The sequence below is a fragment of the Hippocampus comes genome, unplaced genomic scaffold, assembly GCF_001891065.2.
Source record: "Hippocampus comes isolate QL1 unplaced genomic scaffold, H_comes_QL1_v1.1 scaffold279, whole genome shotgun sequence".
In the NCBI taxonomy this organism is placed as follows: domain Eukaryota; kingdom Metazoa; phylum Chordata; class Actinopteri; order Syngnathiformes; family Syngnathidae; genus Hippocampus; species Hippocampus comes.
The window spans coordinates 496,687-512,760 of record NW_017805456.1 but is presented as its reverse complement, the minus strand read 5'-3'; the positions used below and the strand labels follow the sequence as shown (position 1 = coordinate 512,760).

General features: G+C 50.2%; 2 protein-coding genes across 5 annotated transcripts; both read right to left on the bottom strand.

The window, feature by feature from the left end:
* Positions 1-303: 303 nt before the first annotated feature.
* On the bottom strand, positions 304-2,613 carry chmp6b (charged multivesicular body protein 6b). Its single transcript, XM_019874630.1, has 8 exons — positions 2,371-2,613; positions 2,055-2,164; positions 1,707-1,794; positions 1,530-1,616; positions 1,093-1,158; positions 876-956; positions 725-797; positions 304-645 (listed from the first exon to the last, which is right to left on the bottom strand). Exons 1-8 carry the CDS (start codon positions 2,431-2,433, stop codon positions 602-604), a joined length of 612 nt encoding a protein of 203 aa, XP_019730189.1. The 5' UTR covers positions 2,434-2,613; the 3' UTR covers positions 304-601.
* Positions 2,614-2,825: 212 nt separating this feature from the next.
* abca5 (ATP-binding cassette, sub-family A (ABC1), member 5) lies at positions 2,826-15,929 on the bottom strand. 4 transcript variants are annotated; one of them, XM_019874510.1, is made up of 39 exons: positions 15,815-15,929; positions 15,161-15,315; positions 14,876-15,056; positions 14,577-14,750; positions 14,355-14,452; positions 13,816-14,042; positions 13,573-13,714; positions 13,201-13,389; positions 12,914-13,061; positions 12,487-12,670; positions 12,262-12,320; positions 11,901-12,187; positions 11,689-11,808; positions 11,437-11,575; positions 11,243-11,333; positions 11,023-11,162; positions 10,677-10,796; positions 10,369-10,579; positions 10,078-10,244; positions 9,873-10,000; positions 9,574-9,711; positions 9,073-9,186; positions 8,635-8,805; positions 8,230-8,343; positions 7,665-7,793; positions 7,509-7,577; positions 7,209-7,300; positions 6,901-7,030; positions 6,645-6,762; positions 6,331-6,422; positions 5,964-6,139; positions 5,772-5,847; positions 5,606-5,700; positions 4,981-5,100; positions 4,747-4,899; positions 4,527-4,606; positions 4,390-4,445; positions 4,009-4,232; positions 2,826-3,952 (listed from the first exon to the last, which is right to left on the bottom strand). In XM_019874510.1, exons 2-38 carry the CDS (start codon positions 15,272-15,274, stop codon positions 4,077-4,079), a joined length of 4,998 nt encoding a protein of 1,665 aa, XP_019730069.1. In that variant the 5' UTR covers positions 15,275-15,315; positions 15,815-15,929; the 3' UTR covers positions 2,826-3,952; positions 4,009-4,076. The 4 variants fall into 4 exon arrangements, with proteins under 4 accessions (XP_019730069.1, XP_019730067.1, XP_019730068.1 ...); XM_019874508.1 differs by having other exon boundaries at positions 15,733-15,860; XM_019874509.1 differs by having other exon boundaries at positions 4,013-4,232; positions 15,733-15,860.
* Positions 15,930-16,074: the final 145 nt, after the last annotated feature.

The following is a 16,074-nucleotide window of genomic DNA, read 5'->3' as shown; positions in this document are numbered from 1 at the left end:
AATAACACGACATTGATTTGAAATCAAGCTGATAGTCAACCGAAAAAAGTTTTCGCCACAACCGCCCCCCCACCCCTCCTTGTGATTGGTCAGCCCGCTCCAGTGTTGACGCTCTGAAATAATCACACGGGACAAGACGGATTCTCGGGGTTTTGGGAACACACAGATATCGCGAGAATTCATCTTGCAGGCTAGGTTAATAAAAATTAATGCCAAAAAATGAAAACGTGCTGTCCCCTGGTGGTCGAAACAAACAGCAGTAGCAGAATACTGTACAAGCTTAGAAAGCCCATTTTTATTGTGAAAAGAATACACGCCAAGGAGCTTCTCACACAGGTTGAAAATTTTTTTTAAATGTTTCCATTTATGTCCACCATCCAGCCCCCTTTTATTTTGAAATTGGCGCCACATCTCATTAAAAAGGTTTTGAAGTTTAAAAAAAAAAATCTACATAGTACATGTGTGTGCCTTTGGGCAGTTTCGCAGTTCTGAATTGCAGCGCATGACAGATCTTTTCGGAAAAACCTCGTTGCGCTCGGCGCTCAAGGTTGTGGAGAAATTGAAGGTAATTAGAATTGTTGGAAGGTCATTTCCTCCATCTTCACGCAGCCAACATTTCTGCCTTCTTCCTCGGACGTTCTGTCGCTAAAGGAGACACGAATGAGTCAGGTGCCATGTTAGTTAAAAATGAATTTGAGCTACAAGCGGGGCAACAATAACAAACCTGCTTTCTCCTCACCAGCCTCGGGAGTGTCCGGGAGTTGGTCCGACGGGACGTCAGGAAGCAGCACGTCTCCCTGCAGGAGGTCACAGAAAAAGGTTATCATCATCATCATCATCATAAAAATAAAAAGCCGATGATGAGGATGAAGCACCTGAGTGATGGCCTCCAGCTCGGCCAGGATGGCGTCTTCATCCTCTTGGGACAACGAGCCCGCCAACATCTCGTCAATTTGCTGAACAGAGAAGATATCAATCGCCCGGTTATTTGGTAGGATGAGTGAAAAAAGAAAATTAATGTGAGAAACAGGAGGGGACGTGCGATGGCGCAAAAGCTTCAAGTTGTGTTGAGCGCGTGCGGCACCCACTCACCCTTTGGTACTCGACGGCGTCCTGCGTCTCGTCCAAGATGCGCTCAACTTCTTCGATGGACATCACCTTGGGAGGGGGAGGAAAAAGCTCCGAGCTCAAAAGGGCATTCTTTCAAACCGACAGTGCAGAAAATGCTCATGAATGAAGATTTCGGTGGCTGGTTTGCTTTGTACCATCTGTCAAAAATAAAATGTTGCGATCCAAAGTAAAAGCTGCGGTTTCATCAGTCAGCTTTCATGGAGGACGACAGAAAGCTCACAACATTTACCCTTGAGGGGCTAAAATGTCCATTTTGAAAACCTTCCCTCAGTTTAACTGGGCTTTTTTTTTTTGTGAACCTCGACTTTGAAATTAACAAGTGAATGGAATGTTCCTGAAGAGCCACTGAGACCGTCATCAATTACAATGACGTCATTCTGGTGCCGGCCATCGCCCACCTCGTGCATTTTCTTCAGACACTCGTTTCCCACTCGGAGGCCGTCGAGGACCTTCTTCTCAATCTGGGCGAACTCCAGGTCCTGAACCTGAACATCGGCAAGACAGACGGGCGATGAGGCCAAGCGAGCGACATGTCGGGGGTCAAAGATTAAGCCATGCAAGTCTAAGTACCCCACCATGCGCTCCAGGTTGCTGATCTGGTTGTCCGTCTTGTCCAGCAGTTGTTCCTGATAGCGCTTCTTCTTCAGCAGGAGCAGCGCTTTGCTAAACGGCACAAAGGAAGAACGTTTGAACGCTGTTCCGCTGCAGAATTGCCATTTTGGATACTCGCAACTTGTGGAGCAATTAATCAAATGCAGAGTGACATGGTAAAAAAATAAATAAAGGACCTTTAAAAACAAATCACACATTCAATCGCTATATTGAGGGGAAAACGCAAAATTGCAATTACATTGTTTCAAAATGTTTGTGATGTTTCAGACGCTGCAACAGTAGGCCAATGTTGTTTTTTCCCCCCAACTTACTCTTTCCTGCCATCTTTCAGCAGCTGCTTGGCTAAAAGTCTCTCCTTCTCCAGCTGCACGCCGATCTTCTTCTGGTACTGCCTCAGTTTATCTCGCTGCTGTTTCAGTTGCTGCAAAGACGCAAAAAGTTGTGATTGAAACAGTTTAGCTTGCACAGGCAATTTTGGGATCCACCACCGCCAAAAGGTTGCTTGTTATCCTAAATAGCGCAACATTTTTAGCTGTTTCCAATGCTCATTTCATAAATTGTACAAACTGGAAATGTATTTCTCTTGTGCCGTATTAAAAGCGTCTTTTGGAACAGCCATGACTTTACCAAAACGGCCCTGTCTTGTTCCGTCACTCGACTCTGCTTCTTTTTGGCAAACAGATTCCCCATCGTGACAAAGCATCACAGCCGCAAGACGCGGCCACCGAAATCAGCGTGCAGCAACTTGACACGAGGATGTTTGTTGTTACACCGGCTCCACAAAAATCAAATTAGCTACAATGTAGCAATTGTTGCCTCGCTCGCAAGGCTACTCCGGATAAGCGGGCCACACCCACCCGGAAGTCAGACGGAAGCCGCGCGGGGACAAAACACGAGTGCATATTATCCATTATCAAAAACAATGTGGAAAATAAAAAATGCACTCATGATCGGTGTCAATTATACCGAATGTAACGTACAAGATAAAAACAATGTGGAATCAAGGAAGAAAATATCACATTAATTAGACAGGAACATCAAATGTAATAAATACATTTTAATTCACCAGTGTCAGGGGGAAATTTTTTTACAAAATGCAACAAAGATTTCACTAGTGGTGCTAATATAAGCCCCCAAAATACTGATAGAAATAATCGATATTTTTGGGGGGGAGGCCTGCGTCCTGGGTAACGTGCGCTACATGTACGACGCTCACTCGCGCCTTGTTCCGGACGGCATCCGCGTCAGTGTGAAATGAAGGGACCTGACAGCTCACATCCAATGGCGTGACCATACTACAGACACGCTGTCGTGTATGCTGATTTGGCGCTTGATTCCATCTTGGACGGCTCACACTTTCACTTAAAAACACTAAACAAACGGCTTTTCACGCTCCCTTTTTCATCCACAGAATGCTCAGAAACGGGACATCCTTGGAGACTTCTGGTGCAGCGAATATTGGCCTTTTAACACAGACTAAAAACATCACTGAAAAACCTTCGCAGGGCCTTTTCGCCACATTGGTTACAGTCCACCCTGCATTATCATGTGTGCGTTCTCACCACTGTTGCAGCGTCTAGTGACAATTGCTTTGAACACGATGGTGGTGAGTCTTGAGCGTAGGTGGGGCAGTATGAAAGGGGTTAGAGATCCCTTCCAAAACACACCAACAGTCTGGGGAGCATGTGTCGTCATCATCATTGCTTTGTTTCATACTTCCCTTCTGGACGGCTCGCATTCAATTTAGAATTGCTCCCAAACCACACACAGAAACGCCTTTCACGCCATCTCGTCGGTAGTTCACTCGCCTGCGCATTAAAAACATTCCTGTGACCATTGTGCGCAGTCCCACAGATGTGGCTTCTGGGACAATGGGAATCAGTGTTGGTAGGAGTGTAGGTTTGTCAGCGTCTTATTTAAACAGCCTTTACGCTTCGGTGCATTCATCCTGGATGGTTTGCACTTCCTTTTAAAAACACGGTGCAATAAACAAAAACAAAAAATACAAAACAAAAACGCCCCTTTCGTGCTGGCTGTCTGCAAAACTGACACATTAGAGGTGTTAAACGGTATATTCCGTGTTTCACACAGACATCGAGGAATAGGACGTTCCCGCATCTCTATCGCGTGTGCGCACAGCAGCCGCAATTTTCGACACAAAGGCTTTGGTGAGCAGTGAGAAAGGGGCGATAAAGATTTGACATCGCACGCACGCGCACACACACACACACACTCACACACACACACACACACACACACACACACACACACACACACACACACACACGCACACGGTCAGTTTTTTTTTTTGTGTCCGGGCGTAGGGGGTGGTGTCACAGCTGTCGCACGACGCTGTCGCCGTGGTTGTCGCAAGCGGAGTGGTCGACTTGCGACTGGTCGTTTGTCAGGCGGCGCCACTGGAAAGTGGTGCTGAGCGAGCCCGCCTCGTCGTCCTCGTTGTCCTGCTCCTTGGCGAACTCCAGGAAGACCTGCGAACGCGCCACAAGACACGATTGGGTGCCACGGGGGTCATGTTACGACCTGTCGCGTTACGGGCAACTCACTCAAATATCTGCTGGAAATCTATCTATCGAGATGATGATGATAATGAAGAAGATGCCAGTGTCATGCGTGTGGATGTCTCACCTGTTCCAGAGTGGACTGCGAGAAGTTGTACTCCTCAAACTTGAACGTTTGCTTCACTGCACAAACACATGACATCGCCCTCAGTTGATGACATCACCACATGTCACGAGTTGTGTATATGCGTGCATGCGACTGACCGCGCTCCAGCTGCGAGAAGGCGGCGGCCAGAGATCGGACGTCCTCCGTGGGGATTTTATATGCCATTAGGGTGGCAAAGCTGTCAAAACAAGCAAGCAGTCAAATCACACATGCAAGCATCCTCCGCACCCCTTTGACAACATCATTTTATTGTATCAGGTACTCGTGGAGGGTTCTGATACCAGTTATCGATACTTAAGGCAAAAAAAAAATGGTCACCTCTCCTGTCTGGAGGCATGCGGGAAGATGGCCATGATCTCCTCGTGCAGCAGCGCCACCTGCTGGAGCCCCCTCACGTCCTCCCCGAGTTTCAGCTCCAGGCCGTAACCTCGGCCGTACTTGGCCTTCAGATGCTGGATTGAGCCCAGGCACCTGCGGGACGGACGGACAAAAGGCACAGCGCTTAAGACTTTGGAGACTTTGACGCCGGGACGTGAACGGGACGAGACGTGCCTGAGCCGGCCCGACACCAGGATGGCCACACGGTCGCACACGGCCTCCGCCTCCTCCATGTAGTGCGTGGTGAGCACGGCGCCGCGCTGACGGTCCCTCAGGGCGGCACGGATGGCTCTCCTAAGCAGCCACACGCAACAGGCGACATCAACACGCTACCACAACGGCCCGCTTCAGTCACCTCATTGCAGATAGACAAGAACAAAGCTGGGCAAAGGAACCCGTAAAATGTTTTTTTGTTCTTCAAAATTGATCTCAAAATGAGAATGAATGAGCAATTTAAAAAACTATTTCAAATATGTTGCCTAGTTTACATGCTGTTGTTCAAATCATTCATAAATAATCAAGTTTAAATTAATGTCACTAAGATATACTTTAAACTGAAATTAATTTAATGAAATAACCAGTGAGCTAAGTCGAAATAATATAATTTAATTTTACTATTGAAATGGACCATTTTGCATCGATAGTTATACATCTTTTAGCATCCCAAATATAAAAAAATAAAAATAAATGTAACATGTTTAAACCTTAATTGAAGAGGTTAGATATAATCAACTATAATGGTAGACAATTTAAACAACAAATTTCATGAATGAAAGAATGTGGAAAAGTTCAATCTGACCACACGCGCTGTTTGGACTTGGGGTCCATCCCGGACGACGGCTCGTCCAGGAGCAGCGTTTCGGGGTTCCCGATCATGCTCAGCGCAAAGCACAGCTGCCAAGAAGAGTGCAACGTCAAAACCATCTTTTTTTGGGGGGGGAGTAATAAGAGTTATGTTCACCCACTTTTCTCTTGAGGCCAGCGGTCAAAGACTTGGCCTGCTTATGCACGTGCTCCTTCAGCTCCAGAGCAGTCACCACACTGCACACAAAAAAAAAAAAAAAAACATGGCAAGAACACCGCTTACATTTGCTGCTTCGAGCTAGTCCGAAAACCTCGCCTGGAGGACGACACGGTCTGTGAGGCGACGGACCTACCGCTGGATGATCCCGGGGACGTCGCGTCCCTTCAGGCCCTTGACGGCGGCGTAGAGCTCCAAGTGCTCGTGCAACGTCATCCTGGGCCACAGAGGGTTGACCTGGGGGCAGTAGCCCACGTGATCCGGGGAGGCTTCCCGCGAACCCGACCCCAAACCAAAATCTCCCATCAGCACCTGGGGACACGTCGCAACGCTTGCGCTTACAGCCAGTTCTCACAAGAACGACGCTCATTCAGCTGGAAAGTCTTCGTTGGAATTTAAATTCAGATGTCGATTTTTGTTTGCGTGTTTGGTGAATTTACTGAATGCATTGAATTGCTTGAAGAGTCTTTGCCGAGTGTTTAGCAGGCGAGACACGCGCGTACCTCTCCTGCCGTGGGCTCCATCTCCCCCGACAGCATGCGCATGACGGTGCTCTTGCCCGATCCGTTTGGGCCCAACAGTCCAAGAACCTCGCCTGGAAGACGACACGTGGAAGACCAACATGATGACGACAACGGTCAAAGTAGCGGTGAAAGTCCAAACGTTTTCCATGCGAGCCAAATCTCACAAAAAGCTCGCAGCCAACCTGAACTGAAGTCTTTGTTGATGACATTTCCGTTACTAATACGCAGAGGCGTCATCATTCGGGTCATTTTCGATATTCATGGCCTTTCACGCACAAGTCAAAGCAACAGACCTTTCCGAACGCAGAAAGAGACGTTCCTGGTGGCCACTTTGCCACTCTTGCTGAGAGCGAAGCCTTCCCTGCGACTTTTATACTTCTTCCTCAGGTTGTTGGCGACCAGCAGCGGCTTCTGCGGGAGGTGGAATAAAAACAAAGGAAAAAAAAACCCCCATCAGAGCTCATGCAGCATACGATCAACTTTGGGACAGCGGCAGCACCAGATGCTCAAGGGAAAGCAATGCGGAGGTAAACGCGGTCTGCTTTTCACCTCGTCACAGGAGCGGCAGCTGAGGGCCTCCTTGACTCGGGCCTTCTCCATCTGAACGTCCTGGTCCTCGTCCTGGTTCGGGCCTTCCTCGGGGTTACGCTCCACTTTGGGCCTCCGGTTGGAGGACATCCTGACACGTGGGACACGAAGCTCACACTTGCGCCGCACACTCAATCCGCACAAAAGCCCTCTCTGCCTGCCTTCCTCTTTTGACAGCTCATCGCTTGCTAGCTCGCTTTGGATGTTGCGTCTCAAAGACTCACAACAAGTGCTTTGGTGGCATTTCGTGCCGAGGATTTCCGACCTACCTGCACAAGCGATCAGTCCTGACGGTCCTGCCGCCGTAACGGCGCTCCAGCCAGCGCAGCACCAGCAGCAGCACCACACACTGCAGGTACGGCTGAGCGCACAAAAAACACAACAGCAGCACCCGTCACGTCTTCTTTCAGCACGCGCAACCAAACGGCAATTATGGTTGGTTAAGGAGCTTGGCCATCTGCCCGTTTGAAGAATGGAATGTGGCCGTCAAGCTTTGCCAAGTTTTGCCAGCCATACTTTGGATGATGAAGGCGACAATGACGATTTTCAAAGTCCATTTGTTGACTTACCCCAAAAACGGAGACGAGCATGTTGTTGAACACAAAGCCCTGATCCGGAGACGATGGGAGGAAGGCGGCCTGGGCGTCAAAAATCAATCAGTCAACTGACCAACCAAGCGATGGCTTGTACTCAAAAATTTGGAGGCGCTCGTAAACGATTTGTACCTTGGCGATGCAGCTGAGGCAGCCCATGAGCGGGTAGAGCGGGTTGAGGATGCACAGAATGTTGTGCGTCATCCCCTGTCTGTCGCTCACCAGGGGAATGTGAACCACCGAGCCCGACACCACGCACACCTGACGCACATGCACACAAGAAGAAACCAACAGTTTTTGTCCCATTTGTTCAAACTGAATTTGAGGCCACAAACGAAATTACTTCAGTAGTCCAGTTCTTGAAGTCGCATTTCAGCCGCAAACTATCACATTGCACCCATGTTTGACTGGTGGCATGATGTCTTGTCTATTAAATTATGTGATTATTATGTTGCTTTTATTTCTGTTATTTTTTACACCAGACATTCCAAGAAGTTAAACCTTTTGGAGCGTTACTGAGCATCAACTGCCCATTTTTGTTTTTATGCCAGTTGGAGGTGGACTTGACGGTATATTTTAGTTTGCTCGAACAGAATCAGTTTGCGGCTATAAACAGCAGAATTCATCGATCTAATAATTTTAGCAGTGGTCCAGGCCCTGAATGAGCTTGCATGACACCCCACCAGTTGTTACTCACCATCATGGAGATGACGGAAAAGAAGTCTCTGTTGCTTTGGACTCGGGAGAACCCGAAAGAGCAGACGTACGTGAAGAGGATCACGGCTGGAACGAAACCAACGGTACAGAAGACCTGAGGGAGAGACGGAAAGGTCAACACGGGCTTCCCAACACACATCATTGCACATTCTTACAACTAAATACTTGGCCTTTTTGTTGGAGAACTGTGCTAGCAAGAGTCTTCGTTCCTCAAAGTGATGTGAACAGATCATCAGGGAAAGTGTGCTTGGATAGGTTTAATGGTGTTTAAAGCGTGTGGGAGGGGTCTCGTAATGATTTACATAGGTCTTCTCCATCCTGCATATTTTTCGGGTATCACAGATGTTGCATCTGTGAGACGGTGGAGGGCAAAGGCGGCACATACCACGGTGCTGAGGTTGCCGGAGGTGAGCAAGTTGCCGGAGTGGAAGGAGAAGAGGATGACGGTCATACAGGACACGACGAGGTAGTAGAAGGGCACGTCCACGGCCGCCTGGCCGCACCAGTACGCCGACGGGAGCAGACCGGATACACGCAGTGTCGAGCGGCACTTCAGCTGTGGGGGGGGGGACAAGACGGGGCCCGCGTCAATACGGCCGGCCTTCCAAACGGGGCACTCGACGGCGTGCCGGAACCATGCCATCCTGCTCGAGGGCCAAATTTGATGTGAAAATGCACACACGGAACAGCTCCTTTGTTTAACTGTTTCATTTGAATGATTATATACATTTTTAGAATATTTACTAATTGTAAATAAATTGTTTTGGTGGATTAATGCAGCGAATAGTCCAAGACCGTGGCTAATGGAACCGTTGGGTCTTACCTCCTGGTCTCGCATGTGCTCCATGGCAAAATAGGCGGGCATGCCGGCCGCCAACATTCCCAGTAAGACGGACTCGATGAAGAGCAGCACGTACGCCGTGGCGGGTGAAATTTTCTGCGGGACGCAAACCAGACAATCACGTCGCCACATCTGGAAACTGGCACCGGCTGTTTGACAAGCGGGCACAACCCAGATGGATTTTTGTCAAGCCCACGCCGATTCCAATATTCAGCAGAATCAATTTCCCATAACTACTGTAATCAATTTAAAAATGTTATCACAGATTCATCCACGAATTGCTGCGCCTCTCATTTCACTTGCAAAGGGGCCAGACCACGAGGCACTCGACTACTCGAGTCTTCTTTGCATCAAAAGAAATCTACCGGTCGATGGCTGAAATGTGAATTGGACAACTGTAACTTTTGAAAAAAATATATTAAATAAGGATTCCTGTATTTGGATTAGTTTTGGACAAAGCCTGTGACGCGACAAAATACTCACATAATCAAATGGTTTGGTCCAAGTTTGAATGCGCGCGGTGCTGTTGAGCCCTCTAAGGAGAGCGTTGCTGAGAATGTTGACGGTCATGGGTAACGAGTGCACTGTGGTGCTGTTGAAGGCCAAGCTGTACCTGAAGCCCTGTGGCAAAGACGACAGTCATTCCAAAAAACAGCCACTTGAACCACACTAGCTGCACGGCCACAACGGACGCAGTCACATAAAGACTTGAACAGGCTAACGTCGTTTGTGGGGATTTTGACGGAAAAAACAAAACAAAAAAATAAACATCCTCTAGTGACCTTGCTGGAGCTCGTCACGTTGATGGCAGCGCTGTGCGGAGCCGCCATCATGTAGTCGCAGTGATTCGCCACTTCCACCGCGATGTCCTGCCCTTCCAGGTTCCGGATAAAGTCCGAAATATCCGTACCTGCGTCAGCGTCAAACGTGACACGTGAGGCCGGGAACAAAAGCGGAAAATATTCCAACGGACTTGCGAGTTGTCACCTGTCGAGTTGCACACCAGGAGTCTGCTGGCGTATCTGCGGGGGGGTTGGTTTCTGCCCAGCAGGTAGATGGGCAGGAACTGGCGGGCCGGCGAGTGGAGCAGGATATTCCCCGTGGACAAAGACAGGACCAGCATGGTGGCTACAAACACCAGCAATAACGAAAGACTGCCGGCCAACCGGCGCACTCTCGTTAGTACGACTCAAGAGTTGCGGAACCACAGAGGTGTGAGAGGTTAGTGTTGCTATAGTGCATGTTGCTAGCATGTGTAAAGGGTGCTGGTGGACTCACACGTAAAGCAAAGCCTTCCTCTCGCGCCACAAGTTGAGCATGTGGAGCCACGCCACCGAACTGAACTGCTGGCGCCAGAGCGCCGCACCCCTCGCCAGTTCCGACCCGTCCGAGAACATCAGCAGCCGCCGGTCCGCCTCGTCGTCGCTGCTCATTGCCACTGTAGCGTCGCACTCGTCCCCCGCCTCCTCCCGACCGAACACGCTGTAGTCTTTCGCATACGGAAGACAGTAAAACATTTTACGGAAATCAGATTTTTGTCAGAAAAAGATCTACCATTTTCATTGGGGCTTTGGCACCGCTCTCACCTGCTTCGTCCACTTCAGCCTCCGCCTCCAGACGCAGAAAGACGTCCTCCAGCGTCGTCATGGAAACGCCATAGTTGACCAGGCCTAGGTCAGGTCGGGAGTCCAGCTCCGAGAACAATCCTGCCCAAACAGCAAGTGTAAAGGGGGTGTGTTCAAGGAAAAACCGAGTGCCAGGTTGTAACCTGTCTAACAGAAAAGTTGTACTTTGCTGCTACCTTGTGGACTCCCTAGGGCATTACAACTCTGACACAAATAAAACATTGAGGCTGGAGACGGGAAGAGGTTGACGGCAATTCCATTCATTTGAATGGAGAAAGATGATCAAGCGGCAAGTGCTTGGGCCTACCTGCAAATGCAGCCAAGCTCTCAAAAGGCAGCGTGAAGTTTAGCTCCGCCTCCTGCTGCCGTGTCAGCTTGGCTTTGGGAATATGCTGCTGGACCAGCGAGGAAATCTTGCCGGTATCACTGCGATTGCTGATGGACATCCTGCCGGTGGGGCAAGAAGGGGTTTGAAGCGGCGTACGAATAGCAGGTGGCTTAGCGGATCTGACGGAAGCGTAAAGTACCTGAGATGATAGCCCACGCCGCACTTGGTCTTGAGGTACAAGGACGAGCCCACGCATTTCAGCCGGCCCTGCGAGATCACCGCTTTGCGATCTGGATGCACACCACATAAGATGTCCGTTTGTAAAAAAATCGTAATCTATCACCGCATCGTGATGACCTGCGCGTACGTGTTTGCAGGCACGGGTTCACGCACCGGCGAGGATGTCGGCCTCGTCCATGTAGTGCGTGCTGAGCACAAGCACTCGGCCGGCTCTGCGACTCTTCAGGAGAGACCACACCTGATGTCGGGAGCAGGGGTCCATGCCGGCCGTCGGCTCGTCCAGGAGCAGGATCTGAAAAATGTGCACGCGTCACTGCCGCCGTCATCAAATGTGAGCCAGAGCACGTAATGCAAGAAAATTCAACACAAAAGCCAATGAAAATGAGAGCGGATATAGCGAGGTACCTTGGGGTCCCCCAGGATGGCGATGCCCACCGAGAGCTTCCTCTTTTGGCCTCCACTCAGATTCTTGGCCTGGGCCGTCATGATCTTCTCCAAGTCCAGATCCTTCAGCACTTTGGACACCTTTCCAAGGAAAGAGCAAACATTTGTGGTTCAGGGCACCGCCATTTATCGCATCGGACACATTCCAAGTCCAATAACGACATCGCCGTTACCTCAGCGTCCACGTCGGCCAGCGGGATCCCTTTAATGGCGGCGAAGATCCTGAGGTGCTCCTCCACGGTGAGGACATCAAAGAGGATGTTGAACTGCGGGCAGACGCCCACCAGCCGCTTCATCTCGGGCCCGTCGGCGAGCTCGCCCACCGGGGTGCCGTAAATGGCGGCCGAGCCAGCGCTGGGCGGGCTGATGCCACACAGGATGTTCATCAGAGTCGACTTCCCGGAGCCGCTGTGGCCCAGCAGAGCCGTGATCTGGCCCTCGTAGATGTCGAAGGTCAGACCTGTAGATGCAAATGTTACAATTACTGTGACATTCGGTTTTGCGATTACGATGCGAGATGAAAAAGCTGCGGACCTCGGAGTGCCTCCACGGTGTTGTCCTTGTCTTTGTACACCTTGCTAATGTTGGTGATGCTGCCGTACAGGGGGCCAGACAGTCGTGCAGGCACACACACACACACACACACACACACACACACACACACAAAGTAAAATATAAAAACTCCTCCCGGGAATCTCAAACACTCATCAGAAAAGCAGCGTGGCCTCACGGCGAGAACCAAGAAGCCGGCCGACTTACCGGATGGCCTCTCTACCTCTGAACTCTGGCGAGACGGCCTCCACCGACTCGCCGCCACCGACGCCGGGAGCGCCGTTTATCTCGGCGTCGTACACCGAGCTTACTTCCATGTAGCGCTCGCTGCGTTTGGACCAATAGGACGGCTTCAGGAAGTACAGCAAGGACCTCCTCATCCCAAACTCGTCTGATGCAGACAGTGGCAAAAAAAGAAAGTGCCATTTCATTACGTCGGTTTCTCGGAGGAACTATGGACTTTTTTTCTCTACTACAGATCACTACAGGGGAAAAAAGGTCGAATTAAACAATATCGTCCAACACAAAATCCTGTGGGAAATGCTCTGAAATGGCTGATTTTTTTTTTCTTTTCTGAAAATGGCTGCCACTGAAAGGATTTGTTCTGTCTAGACTACTTCAGGTGAGCGCTCACCTGGCAGCACCTGGTCCAGGTAGACGGCCAGCAGCAGGTATAGCACACAGTCCAAAACCAGCATAAGCATTGGCACGTAGAGCGGATGAGGCCCGCTGGCCAGTGAGGAGAACACGGCGCCTTCTCCTTGGGCCTCCAGGTACACCACCTGAGATCACATCACGCGCATCACAATTGTGAGCTACAGGGTGGACATACAACTGACACCCATGGCATGATTGGAAGAGTCGCTCCGATGAAAGCACCTCCTGCTGATTTTGAGCCAAGAAAAACGCTGGTGTGTTCACCTGAGCGACGCCAATGGAGAAGGCCGAGGGCGAAAGCAGGCAGAGCATCCAGACCAGCGGCTGCGGGAAATCCTTGATCAGGATGGTGAAGAGCGACAGGCATCCAAAGACCACCGTCAACATGGAGCCCAGCGTGCTGGAAAACTTTGGCTTCTTGAACAACGGCGTCAGCATGAACGAGAAGAAGATCTGCGCGCACACGCAAGCATTCCCTGTGACGTGGGCAACCAAATATTTTCAGCAATCCCGGCAAATTAACCAGTTCATCTAAAGCGCGACGAGTTGGACATCTGCCACCCCCGAGTGATGCCAATGTTGAAGTAAGATGAGATGTTGCATTCCATTGGAGGATGGGTAGAAGGCGATACTCACAGAAGAAATGCCATAGAGGAAGATGAGGGAAAAGACGAGCAGGAAGTTGCTGTTGGGGAAAAGCGCCGTGCAGGTGGCGATGATGGCCATCAGGATGGACATGGCGCTCACCAGGACGGCGTACAGGAGGCCCCATGACATCCTGCAAACAAGCCCGCGCGGTTTTGACAACCAGCAAGCCCAAACGACTGGTCGCCACTGCTCGTGGAGAGCAAGTGAGAAGGCAAGCCACCCGCCGTTTACCAGAATGCCGAATCGTAGAGCCCCATCATGGCCATGGTGTCTTTGATGCGCCGCTCCTTCTCGGCCGCTACGTTGACGATGAGGAAGGTGACGAAGGGCGTGAAGGCCAGCACCAGGTAGATGGAGATCAGGGCGCGCGGGAACTTGTGCACATCCACCCAGCTCGGCTGACCCATCATCACCGCTGTCACGTCCAGCTCACTCCACACCGCACGCTTGGTCTGCATCTGTCGCGACATCGCAAACTTCAGCGTGATTTGAGTGAGCTGCCGCCTACCGGCGAGCTCAAATTAGATTGCAAACAAACCACATTTGAGCCACTGGCTTTGTTTTGACGCACTTATTTTCTGTGTGAATCTCATCCGGGGGGGGGACTAAACATTATTTTGATGGACAACTCCCGTTGGTGTTGTGTCGACAGCTGGAACTGGTGTCAAAGGCGACTTCTGAGCAAACGTTCCGACAATTCCTCAGTAGGTGTTTGTACAAGCCCCGGAATCAGAACAAAATGTCCTCTTTCGATGCCAAGCACAGTTCACCTGGATGATGGCGGCGTCCAAGAGCGACTGGAGGCGGACGAATCCCGCGTGCCAATAGTTGGCCGCCCGGCAGTTGAAGGAGCTGCTCAGACAGTCGCCTGTGGACGAAAAACAAGCACCAAAAGACGCATGAATGCCGAGAGCGCGGGTCGGAATTGCCAAGATGCCTTTGTCAACGCCACGCCTCCACCCCGCCCCCGCCGTCGTCGTTCCGGACGTTACCGACAGACTCTGTGAAGTCGCTAGGCTGCGGCAGCTGGTTGTAGGGGAAGCGGAGGCTGTAGGAGGTGGCCCAGGAGTCGGCGAACACCACCCCCACCAGACCCGAAGGCTCGTACACGCTGGCGTTCTCCAGTGCCTCCTCGCTGGCGAACATCTCCAAACTGACCGGGAGGTCTGCGGGTGCCGCGCAAATGTGAATGCGGGTTGTCGACACTAACACACACTGTCTTCAAGCACGTACATTTGGTGTGGCTTGTGGTGTGTGTACATGTTTCGAGGTGCGTGTGTCTTACGCATACCACGAGCCACCTCGTCCATGATGCGGCTGGTGACGTTGGTGACGGGCGTATAGCCGATGGTGGTGAAGACATCGTCGTCCCTCTCCAGCTCCACGGTGGCAACGCCGGCATAGGAGACGTGCGGATTTTGATTACTGATGACGATCAGCAGAGCCAGCAACAACAGCGGGAGGATGACTTCCTACCACCGCACCGAGAGAGCACAATGGCATCAATCAGAACGACCTCTATTCTGCTGTGGCTTCACATTTGTTCCTTCAAAATTGTGGGTGAAGAGAGAAAGACCTGCAAGCTCTGTTGTTTGGTCCTCCACTTGATGAGCACGTTTTTGTACAGTAGACTTCGGGTTTGCTGCCACACTGCAGCATCTCTGCTACTCCCGGCATGCTTGGCGCGCATGACGTCCGCACCGCAACTCGTCTGCCCGCTGCTGACCTCACCTGTAACACACGCGCGCACATAAACACACGCAGGTGTTTTCACACAGCAATAGGTTGAAAGCAAACACGCACTACCTTTTAATCACAATCGAGTCCTAAAAAAATAAATAAAACGCCCACTGTGGTTTCACGATAAAATATTCGTCACCATTACAGTAAATGAATGCTGAACAACTGTCCCATCAAGCAGCTATTGTCCAAACTCCCGAGCTGGACGACCTCTCATAATATTCAAATTGAAATTATTTACTTCAACGCTGTCGGAAAAGTCATAATGTTCAATATTTCTAGTAATAATGTCATCAATGTTTCCGTTGGTATCTCTTCGCTTCAACAACAATGAAGCTAGCAAGCGTCAGACACGCAATAGGAATGTTGGCGTTGAAAAGGAATGAAGAATAGATTTGATAGACTCACGCAGAACATGAAGATTATAAAGGCCTTTGCGAGGTGGTTCTTTTTGGATTTATCTCACATAGCATTCGATACTCACACTTACTTCCTGTTGTCAGGGAGCACGGCCCACAAAATACCACATCTACCAATCACAGCTGTTCTTCATATGATTGACATGTCCTGCGTCAATCGTCTGAAGAAAGAAATGAGGTCATAAACGTGACCACAACAAAAGACGCAAGTCAACGTGAAACAAATCATCGATTTACTTGACTTTTTTTAAAAATACTTTTTTGTCATTCGCATGACGTTGACCAACCAGAGCTGTTCTGTTGAATGATTGACAAAGACTTGCGTCTATTG